The sequence below is a fragment of the Diplotaxodon limnothrissa genome, linkage group LG9 (assembly GCF_057381915.1).
Source record: "Diplotaxodon limnothrissa isolate DT_005_m linkage group LG9, D_limnothrissa_male_GT1.1, whole genome shotgun sequence".
In the NCBI taxonomy this organism is placed as follows: Eukaryota; Metazoa; Chordata; class Actinopteri; order Cichliformes; family Cichlidae; genus Diplotaxodon; species Diplotaxodon limnothrissa.
Window position 1 is genome coordinate 23,518,983 of NC_140604.1, and position 21,303 is coordinate 23,540,285.

At 39.5% G+C, this 21,303-nt stretch overlaps 1 protein-coding gene across 1 annotated transcript; it reads right to left on the reverse strand.

The window, feature by feature from the left end:
• Positions 1-524: 524 nt before the first annotated feature.
• Positions 525-3,877, reverse strand: LOC146625566 (uncharacterized). Its single transcript, XM_085362294.1, has 7 exons — positions 3,772-3,877; positions 3,525-3,669; positions 3,112-3,225; positions 2,842-2,986; positions 1,032-1,180; positions 791-924; positions 525-673 (listed from the first exon to the last, which is right to left on the reverse strand). The coding sequence occupies exons 1-7, from the start codon at positions 3,875-3,877 to the stop codon at positions 525-527; spliced, it is 942 nt and encodes a 313-aa protein (XP_085218420.1).
• Positions 3,878-21,303: the final 17,426 nt, after the last annotated feature.

Here is a 21,303-nt window from a genome sequence, read left to right on the forward strand (position 1 = left end):
AAATAAGGAAATTATATGCAAAATGATTATTACTTGTTTATTTTTATATAGTCTTTGTAATAGGCAAAAATACTATATCCTTGAAACATTTGATTGATTACTAAGGATCTCGCTCTCTCACACACACACGCACACACGCACACGCACACACACACATAAGTTAAAGGTTTTAGTGTAGATTTTATGTTTTGGTATATACATTTTATTTATACTTAAAAACAAGAAAATTTAATAGAAGAAAATGTTCATTTCATTAAAAAAGACAAATAAATAAAGTGAATTATGGCATGATAGTCTTATCCCTCTTCCTTGTTAATATTCATTTATTTCCATTTTCGTTCATCATTAAAAAACAGCACAATCCAATTATTTATTCATGTTCTACATTTTTAAATCTAAAATTGTTTACAATTCAGTTTTTAAAAATATCAAATGACATTTTCCAGCAAAAAAATTGAGCACAAATGTAAACACCAACACAACACTTGAACAAAAACTTACATTGTAACTATTCAAGCTAGTATTCATAGAAAGATTTTTCTTTGTCTCAAGGCTATTTCAACCGGTGACATAGTCGGTTCGCTGTCTTTGTAAAGTGGAACTTTGTGATGCCTCCATGTGACAAGAGCAATACGAATCACAAACATGATACAGGAAGCACTCAGGATCACAGCTGAGAAGAGAAGAGGAGATCAAATATTTTAATATAAATAATTAACAGTGTGCAGAAAAAAGCTTTCTTCTTCTTCAAAAATCAAGAATGCTAATTTCACCTCAGTGCAAACTTTACCTGCAAAGACGTAAATGAAACATCCCTGAGATTCTGAGTTGTTCAGGGTGCCTGTTAACCACAGGATTACCACAGGGTAGCATGTCACAACATAACGCACGTGCTTATCCAAGTAGAAGTTCTCTAACAGAAACCTGAACGCAAAGGAGGACAGAAACAAAGGATTGTCCTCTGGTGCCCTCTGCTCATGCCAGAAACACCACTGGTGAAATTACAGAACACAGCGAGGAAGCACACTCACCAGACCAGCAGCTCCATCAGAAGCAGAGTCAGTGCTAGCATTGAACAGTCACATCTCGCTGTTTCTGCCTGATACTGCAAATATATCGTCAGGTTCAGCAAGGCAGAGAGGGTCCCCCATGTTGCACACACTGCCACTCCATTTTGAACCTTGTACAATATAATGAAGTAAGTAAGTATTATATTGCTCACCAAAGCCAATGCATGTTAATGCACAATAGAATTATCCATAGCAGCCTGCGTCTAAATCCAGAAAGTAATGCAATATCACCATTGCTGTATTCCCATATGGAAAAGAAATAGTAAAACCTTCTAAAAAAACTTGCATAAGATGTGGCCTACTTCATATAGTGAATCATATCAGGCTTATATGATTTACTCATGAAAGTGGCTGCTTTCTCATTACTTTCATATATTATTTTAGTATCCAAAACATACAAGTTTCATTTATATAATTTTTCAAGGGATCTTATATCTGTTTTCACTCTTGTATGCTTTTTATATAAGTTTCACACAAGACAGATACGAACTTTATAAGATTTATATATATCTTTTCCATATGGGTTGAACCAGGTGTGTATGGATTTTCTTTTACTTGATGAATACTACTTTATTATCAAATTTGTTGTCAGTCTTTTTTTTTTTAATGATGGACTCATCATTTCAGAATTACAAGCAGCCAGTTTGGAAGTTGTGACCTGCTTCAGTGGTTGATCCTGAAGCGCTCGTAAGACTCTAGAAGTTTCTCACATGTGACACTTTTAATATGTTCACAGATAAACACAAGAAAGGAAGCAGATTTATGTTTTGTTTGTTTGTTTTCGGCTGACTTTAATCATCAAATGTCACACCGCTGTTGCCTTTTGCGCAGACACCACACAGCCAGGACTTATTTATGAGGATTTATGAATATGGTGTTGGCACAGCCAGCAGATTTTATGGATGAGTGACTGTGAATGGAAAGCTACTGATACATTTATAAAACGCGTACAGGTGTTACAGTCTTAAGTGCTGTCTTTACCTTTACTCTGACATAGACTACCTTGGACTGTTTTTAGCCCTTTATATGAAGAACTTTCTGGAATTTACTACTGCTTTTAAATCCTACTTCCATCCTGGATTATGTTACGAGCTCAGGTGAATACTGAATGGCAGTGAGTACCACCATATAAAAATAGCTTTTTATAGGTATCTTTTTTCTTTAGATAAACAATGACAGGTGACATTTTGCACTGTGTCATTATTTATTTAACAAAATTAGGCCAAAATATAGTAGCAGTGTGTAAAAAGCTAAGTACACCCCATGATTCACAAGCTTGTAAGACCACCTTTAGCTGCAAGTTGAAAAAAAAAGTTCTGTTTGACTTTTTCAGTCTCTATTATGGTTGTAGAGGAATTTTGGCCAACTAAACTTTATAGTGTTGTTTCAGTTAATTGGGGCTTGTAGGTATTTGTGCACAGCTCTCTTCATGTCTCATCACAGCATTTCAAACAGCTTGAGGTTTGGACCTGGGCTGGACTATTGAGAAGTGGCTGCCATGAATTTGAACAGTAAATAAAATTTTTTAACATGCTAACTGAGGCCTGTAATTTTTGAGTTGTAGCTCTTGTTTTTGGGTTTTTCTTTGGCCTTTTGGCATCAATACACACCTAAATGCTTTCAGACAAACAAACAACCAAAAGTGATGATCGATTAATATTAATCAAATGCATTTCATTAGCAACACCTGGCTGCCACTTAACCCTCTTAATTCCAGTGGGAGTAGTAAGGCTGCCCTTGGCTTTTCACTGGACTGTATATATAGTTTTACCAGGATTCTGAAGAGCCAGAGGTCTGTGATGTGGTATTTGTTCAACCAGGCTCCATAGATCTTCAGACCATGACAGGAGAAAAATAGGGTAATGTAATCGGTGAGCATCATCAATACTGAGGTTATCAGTGTTGGCAGCAACAATCTATACACACAAACACAGACACACAGACACACAGAAAACAGACATTTAAACTGGCCCAAATGACAGTAAATGATACAGCTGATTATCTTGTTTAGAGAATTGGATAACTGTGCTCGTTCACTTACTCTCTGTCATAAAGAAACAGCCATGTAATGTTCAAACAAAGGCTGATTATAATAGAGACATGAAAGCCATGGGGTAGCACTGCTGGCATGGTGTACATCCAGTCATAAGCATTCCTGTGGGGAGCATGGATAATATTGTTAGATAGGGAGAAAGAGTGCAGAAAGAGTGCCTGTGGGGAAACAATCAGACTCATAATACAGCGTGAGAACAATCTGCAATATCTAAAGAGAAAATGACTGCACGGAGGCCGTCTAAATTGCCTCTGGACCAGGTGGGATGATTTTCCACATGCAATTTCTCATATATGAGATAAAAGAATACAAAAATCGAATCATTTCTGGAGTGTGATGCAGTTGCCAAACATTGCAGTCTCATGTGAATTGTATGTGTAAATACAACAAATGGGACATACCTTCTGCAGAGTGCAAGTAAAAAGTATATATACATGGCCAAAACCCAAAAGTATGTGAAATCCCACACAAAAAAAGTCCACTGAGCAGGAGTTATCTGTGTTGTATACTTAAGTGTCACATCCTCTATGCTCTGCTTGAATACAACTGTAGGGAGATAAGCATTGCACTGTTGTAAGCAGTTTGTTATTTTCCCAGTACTATAAGTGAGTTCTTTTTACATGAATGAATTCTTCTGGAAATATTTACCTGATCTGAAACCAAATCCTGAAAGCGAGTTGAACGTGATGGATGCTAAAAAGGTACACAATCCAACCAACATGAGCACCACACGGGCTGGGTTTTGATTTGCCATGCTGTTTTGCTGGAGGGTAAAAGTCCACAAGAGGATAATTGGTCAATTATAAATAATTAACAATGAAATATATATATATATATTCTCAAATATTTTTTTAAGTAGCCAAATCTACACTTGTGTAGTCTTTCCCATTCCTTCAACAAATGCAGTTAATGTCCTACAGGTCAGAAAATGCCACAAAATAACAGCTTGCCTTGGGTTGATATATATTGTGTCATATCTTTTTATGATGCTGCAGTGAGCGGCAGGTTATCTTTACCTATCATAAAGAGATTGCTGTTAAAGCAGTTAAAAGCAGGTTAAAGAGTAGTGAACAGCTTGTGAAAAGAATGTGCTAGCATAATTGAGGAGAGAGAGTAAAAACAAACAGCGTTAACCTACCTACAAGAAAAAAGCTTGTAAGCACGGATTACAAGCAAACTACAAACATTGGGCTCAATAACATGTTTTCTATGATATGGTATTTGATATTATAACATGATTTTCATTATTCAAACATATGTTTATGCAGATTACATATATATTTTTATTTATTTAATAATTTTTAAGAAACTACACTTCCACTGATTATTTTTTATTACAGTGAGAGTTTTTTTTTTCCACATGTAAGTCACTTTAAAGATAAATCAGTGCAGGTTTTGTGTGTGCAGCTTGCTTCCACACAGTGGCACCATTGCATGATACTGTGGCAGTGTTTGAGTGCATACTGTATTGAAGTGCCAGTAACACTATAGCTCATCAGCTCATTGTATATGTAATTAATCTGTAATTGTACGATTTTAAAGGAAAGTACATTTTTGGGGTTATGATGCTGTTTTCATTCCTACTAGAGAAGTGATCCTAAAATTATGACTTTGGTTGAGGCACGGTGCATGGTAGGGTGTAGATGACCAAACTGAGTTAAAAATAAGCAAGCGATCATGGTGACTGCAGTTTTATTATTGATTAAAAGTGTGGGGCATAAATTCTTTTATACTATCAAAATGGGACAGATAACAGGATGAGAGCCACTGGAAAACTGTAACAGGCTATACAGAGTCTATGTGAAGTCAGTTGAACTGAAACGGACTGATTCTTATATAGTGCTTTTTTACTCTCCTGGAGTACTCAAAGCGCTCTATACAACATGTCTCATTCACCCCCACTCATACAAGCACTTCTAAACACAAGTGCAAACTAATCTACATTCACACTCCGATGAACACATCGGAGGGCAACTCCTTGCCCAAGGATATTTGACATGCAGACCAAGGATCGAACCACCAACCTTCCAATGAGTAGCTGATCTGCTCTACCACCTGAGCCACAGCCACCCCATAAAATTCAGTTTAGTTAGGCGACTCTTTTTCACCTTGAATACGACAGTTTTCTACCAAGCAAAGCAACACACAAAGTGTATTTGACAATTTTTACAAACTGTCAAATACACTTTATGTGTTGCTTTGGTTGTGTGTTGACAATTGTAAAAATTGTCAAAAACAGTTTGATATATTCCTTAACTTGTGTGTCATTTTGTGACTGGTGATTTGGGTTTACGTTGTTTATTCTGTATTTTAAGCTACTAAGACTTCAGAAAAGAGCAGTCACTTATCCAACTGCAAAAGCATGGTAGGAGCCGATGCCAATTAACACTGAGTGAGTGGTAGTGGGTACACCTTGGACAGATCACCAGTGTCTCACAGGTCTACTGTACCTGAATTCACAGGTTAACCTTACATGCATGCCTTTGAACTGTGGGAGGAAACCAGCCTAATAGTAAGACTATAGCTGGTAAAATCATATAAAACATGGGTGTTTGTGTCTTTCTGTGTCATTTTTCTGAGGATATAATTATTCTGCAGCCAAGGATTGAGATCGTGGGCAGCCGGACTGTGACACGGCAGCACAGCTGAGGTTAAAGGGAGCACTCAATCCAGGAAAACTCCCCCACCAGATTCCTCACCCGGCACCAGCTGTTGTCTAGTGGTGTGTTCCACTTAACGCTCTGCAATAATTAACGCTGAGTTCCCCCAGCGGAACTTGGATTGCGGGCTTTTATGGACAAACACGTGGAGTCATAAACACAGGTATGCTATTATATATGGAAGACTCACATTTTCTTGATGCTCATGAATACTAACATGACCATCAAGTCCACAGGCTCTTTGTTAAGACACTAAATATACAACTATACTACTTTTTTATGATGCTGTTATCCCACAGTGGGTCTGGATGATTCTTTCAAGTTGACTGAGTGATTGCTGTGACCCGTACTGCTGGCAGAGGACAAGGTCCAATTTGTCGGCTGCTCATCATCTAATGAATGAAATCATATCCAATTACACGCCCGCCATCTTTGATCACTTACATTATGAGAGATATGTGTATGATGGGTTTTATTAAAGATCACTGTCAGCTCAGTAATACATTATGATTCACTTTATGACTCATGTACGTCTTGGCAACAGTGAATTTTCACCCCCTTCTGAATCACACAGCGATTACATCCAAATACTGCTAAATATTAACATACTGTCAACATTTTTTGGGGGGTGCCAGCATGAAAAGCAATTACCTTGGACAGACAGGGAATCAGATAAAAAGAACAGAACAGTTTGTTGCTGGAATTCGTGATCAATCACAGCAAGAAAAAGAAAAAAGTGTGTTTGAAAAGATCTTAAAATTACAGCTATGCATGGCAACAGCTTCCCCAGCATCATTTCTGTTCAAACTAGATTGGACAATTGGGACATTTCTACATGAACCGTTTGGTAATTAGGGACCGTGACTAACAAGCTCTGTGTGTTTGGACCGTTTATCTTCTCGCAGCCCAGGCTATGTGACTTTCACGCTGTATTTATGGACGACATTTGTGGATCCCTCTGGAACCAAGGCGCCTAATGTCACTATTACACTGCCATGACCAATAGCGGTGACTGTGCCAACTAGATTACAAATGAGGATGGCAAAGGACAGCAAAGGTGAGAGTGGAGGATATTAGCCTCCAGATTTAATCAAGACTTACTCAGAGTCCCAGAACTGTAATTTAGCCCTTTATTAGAGAAGTGTTAAAACTGTACACACCATTGAATCTTTAGGAAAGAAAAATAAGATGTTTAAGTCTCTAAAGCTCAGGCTTAAACAAAACTATGAGTTACACCCCAGTGGGGTTTGTTAGGAATCTAAAAATTACTCACTCCTTTTGACCAAGCAGTAGACTCCATGTTTTCTCTGATATAGTTTTCACATGTATCACATTCAGTGTGATAACCCTGCTTTTTTTTTCACTCACATAAGTCATACGAGAACAGAAACTGAAATGAAATCATTTTGTTCTGGTGGAGTCTGTTCAAATAAAATTTTCATTCTTTTAAAACTATGCTACTGTTGTTTACTGTAAGCCTGCATTATCAGTGAAGATCAAGTTTGGACACAGATAAAACTCAGGTTGCTTACAGAATAGACTTACAACCTTTCTAAATGCCTGCTGGTTGTGTAACTGATTCATTCTCATAAAATTTGAATTGATAAAAAACAAAACAAAACATTGTAGCAGGTGCCAGTTTGTGGAAGCTGTCCTGTTGCCCAATCATCTTTAATAAAGATGGACATCCCTGTTCTGCCTAGGCATGTTTTATGTATGTTGCTAGAGCCTGTCTGCATAACTAGTATACCAAAGGCAGAGGAGAAGAGAACTCGTGGGTGTTTGCGGCAAATTTTAATTTACATCTGCATCTACACGCTCGTGATATGAAGGATCATACCTATGTTTTATCATTTCATCATGAGATATTATTATGATCTCTTTTACCGAAGAAGCAAACATGCAAAGGAAAGAGACGCGACTGGCACTGGATTAAACGTTACCCTCTTCCTCTTCACATCAAGCATTTTTTTTCTTTTTTTCTTCTTTTTTTTCTTTTTCTGCTCATTCTGTTGGTTTTTGGTTTTTGCCCTTCTCCCCCGTCCCTCTTCTCAGCTGTTTCTCTTTCCCTCTTTCTTTCTCCCCTTCTTTCCCCCAGTCAAGTCTGTCCCATGTTCAGTAAGTGAAAATTAAATAAACAATAAAAGGTGAATCAAATGGACCATTATGGCAAGGCTGGGATGGTCAATTTGGTAAAGTAAATCCGTTGGGCATCTTTCTTTGCCTTTAGACAACAATTCTGATGGCAAAAGAGCCAAACGGGACAGGCAAAAAAAAAAAAAAGTTTGATTACCTTCTTACATGACATGAGAGCTTATTTGCTAAGTCCAACAGTGTTACATCTACTTCAAAGAAAGTTTCCCTGGCACCAGCTAACAGAGGGTAACAACAGCAGGTACCGTCAGAAAAGAGACATAAAGTGAGTAAAAAACGTCCTAAATACAGTTAGAATTTATTTAGAACTACAAATTAAATTTCTTTTAGCAATTATTGTTTTTTAATGTCACAATTCCAACACTGCTCCTTTATCCAGGCCTGGACCAGCAAAAGTGACCCGAAATTGGCACTCTGGTGGAGTTACTTTGTGTGTGAGAGTGTGTGTTTATAAGTAGTTTTAAACCTTGTGATCCACAAAACAGCATAACAGTAAAAGAAGAACTGACTGCGTGACAGTCAGTGCGGGAGCAGCGGCTTCGCTCATGCGCGATTCATTTGCCGTTTTAATGCACAGGTGTGAACGTCTCCTGCCCTGATAGCAGCTGGGGGAGGACTATCCTCCGCCTGTGAGCGGCAGCACCGCTGCTTGTTGAGAGTAAGAGCGATACGCGTTTTCACGTCAAAAAGTCGTCATAAATAAGTCTCCAATAATACCAGAGAAAGTCGCCAGATTTGTCGCTAGTCGCTTTTTAGAAAAAAAGTCGCTAAGGGGGTCTGAAAACTCGCTAAATATAGCGACAAAGTCGCTAAGTTGGCAACACTGCTGCAGCACTCGGCCGGGGCGGAGCTCTCTTTGGGCTCCTGCCCTTGGCATGAACACCTGCCACTAATCAATCACCTGTAGCTTAGCACCATTCCCGGACCCTACTAAAGGAGCTCAGAGCCTCTCGTCACTGGAACATTGAATCACCACGTTAGTGAGAATCCCAGTTTATAGATTGGTGAATTGTGTCACGCATCGTTAGTGATTGCTGTCCTTCCTGTCTCCAGATCCCCGGACCCTTCCTGTTTCCCCACAATCTGAGCGTGAGTGAGTTGAGAGCGGAGTGTAAGGAGCGGCTGAGACCCCGCGTGTTTGGAGCATCCGTCCCTTTCCTCTTCTACCCGTGGACCCGTGGAAGCCCTTCCCCAATCCCTCACTTTTGTAAATAGCACCTGGTGTGTAATAAAGCTAAAAGTCTGAACGCAACCCGCTGCCTGCGCTTGAGTCCAACCCGCTAGCCCCGACACACACAGGTTTTCCTTTATCAGACTTTATCAGACTTTTGACAATATGACTAAATCTGTGCAAAACAATCAAAACTGATATAAGTTTAAGCTTTGTGGTCAGTGCTAATTTGCACATATTAGTAGCCTATGCCAAATCACTGAATAAAGATGACGTTGGCATGCTAATATAAGTATTTAACTTGTTTCATTGTAAACTATTGTCTTAATTTATCTTCATCTTTAAATCTATTCAGAAAAAACGAGAATGTCACAACCAACAGCTTGTGTAACCAAGATGAAGGATGACAAGCAGACATTTCTTTGTCTTTAAAGACGACAGGCTAAAAACAAATCCTAATTTGTTTGACTGAATTCTTTACCACCATCACCCAATCACCCAATTAAGGACCATCTCTCACTGTCAGACCTCTGTATGGGTGCTGTCATATTCATGACTGCCCACATATTGAAGTTGACTTAAAGATTTCGTTGCTGTCATGCAAATCTATTCCTTGCTCTCACATGAAGCATAAACAGTTTTCCTCAAATTACCCATCCTGTCCAAGAAATAATGCATAATTGAACCGAAAGAAAAGCTAATGGAAGGTAAAGTGAACATTTAATATGCAGAAGATTAATTGGTGCCCTCCCAAAGGGGACAAATCTATGAAAAGCAGTCACTGCAGAGAGATCCATATCAAGAGAAATAAGATGTGTGCTTTGGTATGGCTTGGCTCCTCTGGTCTGTGTCATGATTAATTATACTTCTGTAGAGGTTGTATCTCATTAAGTTACTGATAGTGTAACTGTGGTTACTCTAGAGTAATGATCCTGCACCGATACCCCAGCGTCAAAGCTTTCCTTTTTGCAAACTAACATTTAACAGCGCATGTCTTCCTGCAGCAGCATGTCTCTCATTCACCAGCTTTCTTTCTATCCATCATCCATGATTTACTTTCATATCCACCCACCCCCGCTCTTTCATCTCTGAATCCAATACTGTCGGAGCTATAAACTCCCAGCAGCAGAATACACGGTGGTTTAGTGGCATTGTTAGAGGGTTTCAAATGTGAAACTGCTTGATTCCAGGGAAGGTTTGCATGGATTTGTTTCTCACAAAGACATTTTTCCCTGAAACTAGAAAAACTCCATTCTTGGTGCTTTACATTGTATTATCCATTTGCATTATTCTGTGCTGAAATGTTGTAATTACCATGCCATGTCTAATTCTGCTGCAGTTGGTTATCCATGTATTTCCCAGTATCCTGCAGAAGTAGAACTGTACTTGTTGCATCTGGGTAATTTGGAGAGTACAGCAGTAGTACAGCAGTAGCAATAACAAATCATTTTTCCAATAAGTAAAGTTAGTGCCATTTAAAATTTGTAGCTGCAAGAAATCTACATCTGTAAGCCACAGCTTTCAGTCGCTGAATTTGTGCCCTTTTGTTGAAATTAAGTGACGCGCTGACAGGTACAACATCATGACAGAATTTTTTAACAAAATTATTTCAATATAAACTCAAAAAATATAGTAAATGCACACTGCATTTCTGCTCCTATAGTTTAATAACTTAACTTACATGAGCATATTTAGGTTTTGTTTTTGTTTTTTGGACTGGTTTGGGCAATAGAGAGAACTCCTGATAGATGTGACACAAACTGACCCTTTTTCAAGGTCGTAGTCTTTAGTCAATATGAGAGAAGGTCTTCTGACATCTGTCATTTCAGTTTGGCCCAGAATCATAGGAAAAGGAAGAAGAGAGAAGGAAAGGGCACAGAGCATGAAAAGGAAACAGAAAGCAGTGCAGTGAAGCAAGGATAATGTAGTCCCTGTTTGGTTCTGTCAGCACCTTCTTACCTGTCAGTGAACAGTTCAGGCAGGAATTGCTCCAGTCTGTCTCAACCAGAAGGACATGGTAGCTACACGGTGACAGAAGGTAACAACACAATGCTATGGTACCAATAGTACGAGCTTATGCCCAAGAGTAGGACTTTCTTTCAAATGAAAGAAAAGATCTTGTGTAATGAAAGCCCACTGGAATGTATGAAATATGTAGTGTCAAGACTGCTCTGTGGTTATTAGAGAGACTATCCCATGGCTTCCCCATGACTGAAGGGTCAGCGCTTCAGTTTGTGCACCATGCTGTGTATTCATCTGGACAGTTGTCTTCTGTCCTGTCAAGATGTTTCTCAGCGAGCTTGCTTGAGTTAGACACTCACAGCTCAACAATGAAAATGTAAAATGTAGTCCAGCAAGGGTAAGTACAGTTTAAAAGGAAGGGGCAACTTGCTACTCTGGGTCCTCACATTAACATGCTTTTATGTGTCTGTGTTTTCTTGTTTTATGCTATGTAATATCTGGTTTGTGCTGATTTTCACACAACTTTCCAGTTTAATTTCGGGACATATCTGTGGTTTCCCCTTCTCATATCATAGGTTAAGTTATCAATTCTTTAGACTGAGAATTTGCAGAGAATTTAAGAAACTCGAATGATCACAAACAAGGCATACTGAGAAACTGACTCAGTAGTAAGCTCCACTTCCTCACAGTAAGAGAGTCCACATGGGGCCAGGGTTTTACTGTGTTTACATGATCTCCTAGTCAGTCCTCATGCAGGGATATGCTACTCCAAGCTTTCAGGATGGGTTAAAAATGGAGATCAATAACAGATATTTTTATTCTCATCGTATCTCTTCCTTTTTGCTCTGGTGTAGGGAGGACTTTAGTCTTTTTCCTTTACCCATGAATCTTGTTCTTTCCTACTCATCCCCTGTGCTGACAGATGACCGCTGTTACACTCTTACTCGTACTGTTCAATATTTAATACTTCCCCATGAATTTCTTTTGTAAAGTTTAGCTAAGTGTGAAAAGCAAAAGTCCCGTAGAGGGGAATGAGAGGCTAAGCATGAATGGCAGAGGGCAGCCGCGTGAATGTGAGAAGTAAAAAAGTGTAAATGTCGCCTATTCTGTTCTGAAAGATGAGGAGTTTGATTCTTTTTTAAATCCAGTGGTTTAGAGTGTTGAAAGTAAGGCCAGAGGTACAAAAAAGACTTTTACCAACTTGGTTTTAGTGGTATGTGTTAACTCTTTTATGATAATCCTTAATACATGAACTCAATCAATACAACCTAAATGGATCAATGTGATACAATTCCAAGATCCGATTTGTTCATCCTGATCTGAAATAATGTTTATCTAATGATTTAATATGTACACACACAAATCACTCACAGCATTGTGATTTTATAATATCAGCATTCCCAGGGGCTTGTAATTTTTTAGTTTTTGAAAAACTCATTTTGTATTCCACCCCTACATCTGAATTATTTAGCTCCAGTGCCATTTCTATTCTTAGTATTTTTACTAGTGTTTAGATGGCTGCAGACGAAGACTTAGCATGAAGTAAACACGATAAGCAGCATATTGTGTATGTTCATACAGATCATAAACAAATTCTTCTGGTTTGTGCATCACCTCAGTTCTTTCTTGTGAATATGAATGTTTAGTTATGTGCATGAGGACTTGTAATGAGTTATCATTTCCTTGGGCTAAAAGATGTGCAACATTAACTGTGAAATTAGAAAATGCAACATGTTCGTTCTATCTTTAACTTCAGACCTTCACACACAGCATCTGCCATTGTAGTACATTGTATGTGTGCACCCTTACGTTTAAAACTACTGAAAGGTTTAAATTAGATAGTAATGTTTACCCGTTATTTTCCAGCCTGGAATAAATTTTCTCCAAGACAAAGAGGCTTGGATTAAATCAAGCTGGAAAGCAACAGTCTTGAAGGGAACATCAAAGGTTTTCACATGTCCCTCGGGTCTCTTCCACGAGCACCGATCAAAAATGCTGGGTGGGAATGTGCTTACAGTCTCCTATCCAGTGAAACTGATTTCATCCAGCCACGCCTCGTAGCCGAGAACTGCTAATCTCTCAAGTCTGAAATCGTTCTGAGAGAAGCAGCAGAAGAAGGACGAGTGGCAGTAGAGAAAAGGATTGGAAGGTAGAACTGAAATTGGCTGACATCTGGTGCATACTACTGCTGCAATCAATAAGCTTTCAAAGATGCAAATACATATTTGTTTTGTTAATTTTTTCTTTAATTTCAGTTGCTATGCAGTCTAGATTCCTTTTACTTTTATTCACCCAACAAATTTATCTCTGCAAGCAAATTACTCTTTTAAAAGTTCAGCTAGTTGATGCTTTGGTCTCATTTTTAAACAGACTCATTAGGATTGACACTGTTATGCTGTCATTGCTGTGGCAGCATCAGCAGAATTTTTAATGAATGATTAATAATTTACATGAATATGGCTTGTGCTTCATCTCCAAGCATCATAAATATGATTAATCAAATAAACTGAAATGTAATCATGAGCCACCAGATTATTCTGTTGACAGAGTCAATACTTAAATTCACATTAAAATACTGAACATTACTAATATTGAATTACAGAAAGGCAAATGAAAAGAAAGCAAGACATGTATTCTTAATTCTTATAATAGCATCTTGGAGTTCTTTGAGAGCTGAAGAGTCTGTGATTCCTGACAGACTATCAATATGTCATTTGAGGGTAATTGTGATGACAGAATCTAACAGTTACTTTTCACTTTCTGTCATTTTTTATATGTTTGCAAACCTCCTTTGGACTGAATTATTGATAAATAGCTGGCTGTTGCATGCTGAGTCTGAGAGAAGGGTAAAACATGGTCCGGATTCTTTCATAGACCGGCTACACAAATGCATACACCAAGAGTAGCTGTTCAGTACAAATTCGTTGAAAAATGTCTTCAAACACTGCTCTCTTTTTTAAAAATACAATATTAAAGATTTTCCATTTTGCTAATTTGGTTAAGTAAGCGTCATGGATTTTGTTTTTCTTGGCAAATTTTGAAGGAACCAAGTCTCATAACACACTTTAATATGTGGGCCTAGGTAAGCGTCATTGGTCTTCTGCTCATCCGAGATACTGTGATGCAAATCGGACAACACATTCATCCTCAGGGACTAAAAGCATCAGCACAAGTTCCCTTGAAGACATCACATACAAACTCACGCACACACACAATCCAAGTACAATGCATACACACACGCTCCTGCGTTTAGATCTCTGCCCTTGTTGTTCTTGAAGGACAGCTCTGAGAGATTTACTGCTGTCAGCTTCGAGGGAGAATTTAGTTTTCCCTTCAGAAAGAAAAGTCTGTCATCGCACTGGGATCAGGCAGGCTTGAATCATTACACCCATATGAACATCAAATGGAATGAAATGAGGAACAAAAACTGGCTAGTGTGATTTGTACAAATTTCACCTCAGTTCATTTTTAATGCTTCACCAGCAACGCAAATAATCAATCTTATTTGCATACAGAGCAAGTGTAACAACTCATTATAGCTCTATTTATTTATTTTCTCCTCCCTCCCTCTCAGGCTCCGGGTTGTGAGTTGGGTCACAGAAATATTGATTTCACCCACACTTTCCGGGAATGCCTTTATTGACTGACTGCCACCAATAAATTGTTGATCGCTTGTTGATGAAAAGCCTTTGGGCTACAGTAAATCCTCCTAATAATGTGTCAATGCAGCTATTTTCTTGTGCGCTGTCAAAACCAAAGCACAGCCATGTATCACATTCTACATGCATAAGTGATTTGGTTAAACCCCGATCTTTCAAAATCCAACACCAGTCTATGGTGCTGCTGCTGTTGTTACCAGGGTTTTGCCATTGAAGTATGCAACCTTGTTATCAGATTCAGGCTGCCTGGCAGGCATAAAACACTGGCTGGCATGCTATGTTGGTTCTTGTTGTTGTTTTAACTAGCAAAGTAGCCTCCAGTCATTCAGCAGTGTCACTGGCAGAGAGAGCGTAATGGGAGAAGTATGCATTATGTGACACATTTATGAATTTTTTTGTGTATGTGTGTGATTAATTATTACGGGGGTTTTTTTCTAGACAGATCTATCCAAGAGGACAACAGAAATCGCAACAAATTTGACATAACAGCTCTATAAATAAGTCTGGATTAAAAATAATGCAGAAAACAGAGTAGATGCAGTAATAAAGACTCATGAGAATGTTTGCAAAACAGTAATATTCTTTAATATGTATAAATTTAGCACAAAAAGTAAGGCAATTTGTGTTTGGTTCAATACTTCATTCTTGTAACAATGCTCCTTGCAAATTAATCTTATATCATTGGAAAGCCTGTTTATGTCCCCTTTAAATGATGCCACAATTGTAAGAAAAATGCATTTGTGGGTTGAGCAGCATAGCTAAGTAAATGGACTGGGCCCCTGAAAAACAGATTTTCTCTGCCAAATGCATTTTCCTTACAAATGAGATGACATCCACAGTGGTGCATGACCTGTACGACACCTGCTGCGACCAGGCCATATTTCACCCACGCTTAAAATTTGTATTATTTTATTTATCACGTAAGATATATTATATATTATCACGTTGATATAAGTTGGCTTAAGAACTGAGGCTAAAATGCAGTTCTTGATTCCTTTGGTAAGATGGGAATTGAAAACTTTAGCTCAGGGGTGTCAAACTCAAATACACAGTGGGCCAAAATTCAAAATTGGAACAAAGTCGCGGGCTAAGATTAATATTTATTGAAAAAAAAATCTTCCTCCAGATATAAGAATGAATCTTTTCTTATGGACTCAAATAAGTTTTGCTGGAAAACTGAATATGGAACAAGCAAAGCTTAATACTAAACAATATATATATTAGCTGTATAATACCAGTAGGCCAGCTCTAATAGTAATTTGGTATGGCTTCGCGGGCCAAATGTAATTAGGCTGCGGGCCAAATTTGGCCCGCGGGCCAGAGTTTGACACCTATGCGTTTAGCTTAAAGAGCTGTGTTAATCATTTATCCCTAATATTTTAGAGAACTTCCCTCTCAGATTACTGGCTTAACTGTGGTTTCTAGGATATTTAAAAGTAGAATGGGAGGCAGAGCCTTCAGCTTCCAGCTCCCTCTCCTGTAGAACCAGCTCCCAGTTTGGACACCCTCTCTACTTTAAAAATTGGTCTTAAAACTTTCCTTTTTGATAAAGCATGCATTTATGGCTGGATCAGGTGACCCTGAATCCTCCCTTAATTATGCTGCAATAGGTCTAGGCTGCTTGGGGCTTCCCATGATGCGCTGTGTCTTCTCCTCTCACCTTTAAACACCTCTCTGCATTTAGTCATTAGCTACTATTAGGCTAATATTGGCTCTCTTTCGGTGTGTCTTTTGTGCTGTCTTCCTCCCCTCACCCCCAGTGGAAAAATGGCTGCCCCTCTCTTAGCCTGCTGGAGGTTTCTTCCTGTCAAAAGGGAGTTTTTCCTTCCCAATAGCGCCAAGTGTTTGTTAGTAGGGTGCTTGTCTGGGTGTTTGGGTTTCCTGGTATTACTGTAGGGTCTTTGCCTTACGATATTAAATGCTTTGAAGCCGCTATTGTTGTTATTAGACATACCTGTCAATAACTCCTTGTACAGCCTCAGTATTCCTGTTGTTCAGGTAAATGTTGAGTTATAGCAATATTAGCTTCTAGCTGTTAGTAATTAACCTTTAACCTAGCTTGTAAATTAGCTAATTAAATGCAGCTGTGAGTATATTTATAGTTTCCCGCCTTTTGCTTATAACAACCTAAGCTTAAGTGTTAATTCACATGACATCATAAGAATTTTACAGCTGGTCTCGAGTATGTTTCGTGGGTAGGGTTGCCAACTCCCTGAAAAATAAATAAGGGACACCTCGTGGCCAGGGCCGGGCAACCCAGTTGTCTTCACCCTTCCCAGTGTGGTAGCTCTTTTTTTGTGTGTGTGAAATTATTTTTTAACCATTTGACTTGAACTTGATTTAAGCAGATGCATATTCTTTGTGATATGACCATATGGGAAACAAATGATCATTTAGCCATTTATTTTTAGCTCAAAATGACAACATTAACACAATAAAACAGGTCTCTTTCTTAAACAGAAGCCTGTCATGCTTAACTTTTGAGAATATAAGTAAATCTTTCTTTAAAAGAACTCTGTCCTGCTTAACTTAAAATTATATAAATTAATAGAAAGCAATAGAACGAAAAATATTCTTGTAACAGTGCACATATAGTGCATTTAGTACAATTGGCTTCAGTTGAGGTATTATTTCAGCTTTTCTAATGCTAATCAGCTGCTCCTGTTTGTAAACCCGCTTGTTCCCATGATTACGCACCTTAACTCATCATCATTATTCATCTATGTATTACTTTTATGTATTAGTGATCTATTTGTTGTAATCATCCATCCTTGCAGTTGTTTATTACACAAAATAAATGATATTATCACACTTCTGGCCACATAGCGCTGATATTCACCGCACATGCCCATATTAACCTTAACCAGAGGGTTTAAACAACAAACCAGTGTTTACATACCATATCTGCTTCTGCCGTGGCCTGGTGGACAAAAAATTGGTTAAGGGTTCCCCGAGCTTTCACGCCCCTCATGTTCTTCTTGTGCCCACCACTAGAAGCATGCCTATGGAAAAAGTGCGCCGGCACACAGTGCAGTGCGCTTTATAGGTGTTATCGTGCACTTTCCCAGCCAGGTGTTTTCCTTTTCCCAGTCCTCCCTGTACTTTTGCAGCCTTTTTTCTTTTCTTTCTCTGAGGGGAACAAACATTGCTGCTCTAACGCTGGGCTCACACTGTGCGATTTTTGGCCCATTTTGAGCCGATTTTTGAGTCGTGCGACCGATTTGGTGATCGGCCCTATTTTGGCCTTCATCGTGCATCGTGTAGTATACGTGGGGTAACGAGAAGCGATTAACACCTCACGACCAGCTCCCGATCATCAATCGCTCGTGAGGGTGTCACCACAGCCGCTCACACTGCTCATGCGCAAACACGTAAACATCGGTGAAAAAGACGGCGCAGCACGGCTGTGCAGCGTGTGATCTGGACACAAGTGATGGAGGCACTTGTAGAACTTTGGAAAGCTCATCCGAGCCTTTTCGATGTGGCATCACAAAATTATCACGACCATAACAACCGTGAAAATAGTTGGATTTACATTGCTGCTCAATCACAGCTGCCTGATCATGTTTTTCATTAGCAATTTAGCAAAGTTGATGGTGGTGGTGTGTGTGTCTGTGTGAGTGAAAGACAGAGAGAGCGAGCGACAGATTTTCTGTTATAACCTTCATGTTATGTTGGCACAGTGTGAGCACTCAGGTCGCATCAGAGCATCGGGCCGTATAGTGTGAGACCCTGCATCGTGACCTGCAAACTTCTAATCCCTGCGAGTCAATCGTGCAGTTTGAGCAAGAGCTGAATAACGTGACTGAAAAAAATCGCAGTGTCTGCCCAGCTTTAGGTGTACTGTCATCCGAGACTTGCACCGCAGTGTCTGCGTTTGTTTCCCTGTTGGCCATGCTTGTTGTTGTGGTCATCTGTTGTCTTCCGGTATTTTCTCCGCAAGCGACCTTTCCTCGACCAATGAGATGAGTGGTAATCTGAATTGTCATACTCGAATTGTCATAAGTGTGCTGTCAGCTCATTGGTCACAAAGCAGGAGAGGGGCTGGGAATTATGTTTTCAAACAAAGCGTTAATTCCATTAACATTTATAGACTACTTTTGATTCTCACTGTATTACGGGACAAAGTGCGTCCCTTATTAGCTCAATACGGGACGTGTGCTTTTGTTTCGAAATACGGGACGATTCCGTTTTTTAAGGGACGGTTGGCAACCCTATTCGTGAGTCAAATCCGGACGACTCTACCGCGGAGGAATCCAGGCAGCAGACTCCATGTCGGACTTTCCCTTTCTCCGTTCGTGTGAAGCGCTGTTTCATACGTTCAGTGATGCCTCTGCAGCTCACAGACGGAGCGATACAGGAAGATACTACAGTCAGTGGGACCTTATCACCCAAGTGACGTCGTATATGATCAATCCCGACTTGTAATAATCTCAAAGCAAAGAAGCAATTTCAGCCGAATCCCCAGGACTACTCTGGAGGCAACTGTGGGACGGTCAGTCTACTGTGTTGACAAGGTAGGGCAACTGCGCAAATTGTTTTTTCCCCCGTTTCATTCATTCTGCAGTGAGTATTTGTTTGCACCTGTCGTGACTTAAAAACAATCCTCTCTTTGATCAAGTAGTGTTTCGACATCTACTTTTATTAAAACATGCAAACCTGGGATGCAATACTGTTTTTTTTCTCATGTTGTCACATTATTTTCTTCACGATTTACTGTTTAGATTTTTTTTCTTTTTTTTTGTACAAGTTTCTTTAAAACACGGGGCACCTAAAGAGGAAAAAAACAAAAACACAAAACGCCTCATATTTGGGCAAAGTTGTTGGTCTGGACGTTCCCCTTTAGCACGTTGACAGCTGTCCCTACCACTTGCCGCAAGTGATAATGAGGCAAAAATATCCAATCACCCTTTCCGTGCGCCTTGACGGAACAACCACGTCTGCAATTGCGTATTTGGGATTTTAATATGACGACAAACTGCAGAATTTCTCCTTTACAAGAACACAGTAAACAGTGATTCTTCTAATGAATGCTTGGGGGGGGGGGAATCAGAACATGATACTGCCACTTGTTAGACGAGGATGCAGCAGTGACCATGAGAACATGTGCCATGGCTCTCCACGTCCAGAGGTTTGGGGGTAGCATTCTGGTCACTTCTTAATATCCAGCGCTGAAGCCTTGCAGATGGTGCGAGCTCTACTGGATATTAGGGGTTAAATTCCTTATTTCTATATCCACGTCAAGCTGCTCTGTGGGTTTATTCAGACTATTCTTTGGTCACCCAGTCTCCTTGGAAATTGGCTTTGATGTTGAATGTATTCTGCACTTCTTCCAGCCTGAATGTGTGATTCCAGTCATTAAAACACTGCCTCGAGTAGTAGCCTGTGTAATTCAGCCCATATAAATGAACAACGCTACATCTGTAAATTACTCTCTGGACTAACTCCAGATGTGATGTGAATGGATCACTTGTCTGATGTAAAAATGCACAAGGAGTTTGTCTGCGAAAATAACGCTGCATTAATGGCTCATTATGGATGGGAATGATACACTCAGTAATTCTTGCGTGTGTGGAGGGGCACTGATTTGTTATACATATACATACATATATATGCATGCTACAAGGCAGAGAGAACAGAATTCAAGAATGACAGGAAGGGATCAAGGCTAAGAGGTTAACGAACTATGAAGAAGCCATTAATAGACTCCCAAAATGAACTAAGCACTTAACACACACAGAAATGGGACTATTGACTGAAAGCTGCAGCTCATGCAGATCTGCACATTTTGAGGTCATGTGCTACAGAACAAGAAGCATATTTAATGATTTTTCTTCCCACTCTCCCCGTGTTATCTTCCTCTTTATATTCCTACAGAAATTGAAAGGCATTGCACGCAGACGACCCCCCCCCCCCCAAGCACATTCTCTTATCTCAAAGAAGCAGGGAACAATCCCTCAATCTGTTGATCTTCCCTCGGCACATGTGTCACTTCCTTAAACTATAATCATGCATGCTTTCCTTGTTAAACACAAGGGTTCTACATCTGCTCACCTTTCCAACCCAGTCCTCCTTTACAGACCCTCTGCAACTCATATTACTGACTGCAGTGGCTTCATACCACCATGGAGGAGGAGGAGTGTCTGAGTGATCATTAGCAGCATTTCGTCTTTGCCTGTCAGTTAATGATGGACTCGGGGCTGAACTCTAAACCCTATCCTTCATTAGCTTCCCTTTTGTCTTGATGCTGTTATCAGCTCTAGTAGCATCCCCTTGTGTCATTTCTACATATTCAGCAAAGTCACAGAAAATGTAACTGACTGAACTGTGGATGATTTGTAGCCATTACTTTGTCCACATCAGTAATCGAATGGCTTGTCCTTGTCGGACTGTATTTTTGTTGATCCTGTTTAGTTAAAATCGCGATGATATCTGCTCTGCTACAAAAAAATACGTTTAAACACTTCCTCGGTCACTGCTTTCTGGGTGCTGCCAGTGGAATATTAAGAATGCTTTCGAGGTGAGATAATGGATGCTGAATATCTGTACTTTTCACACTTCTTCCTTCCTCACC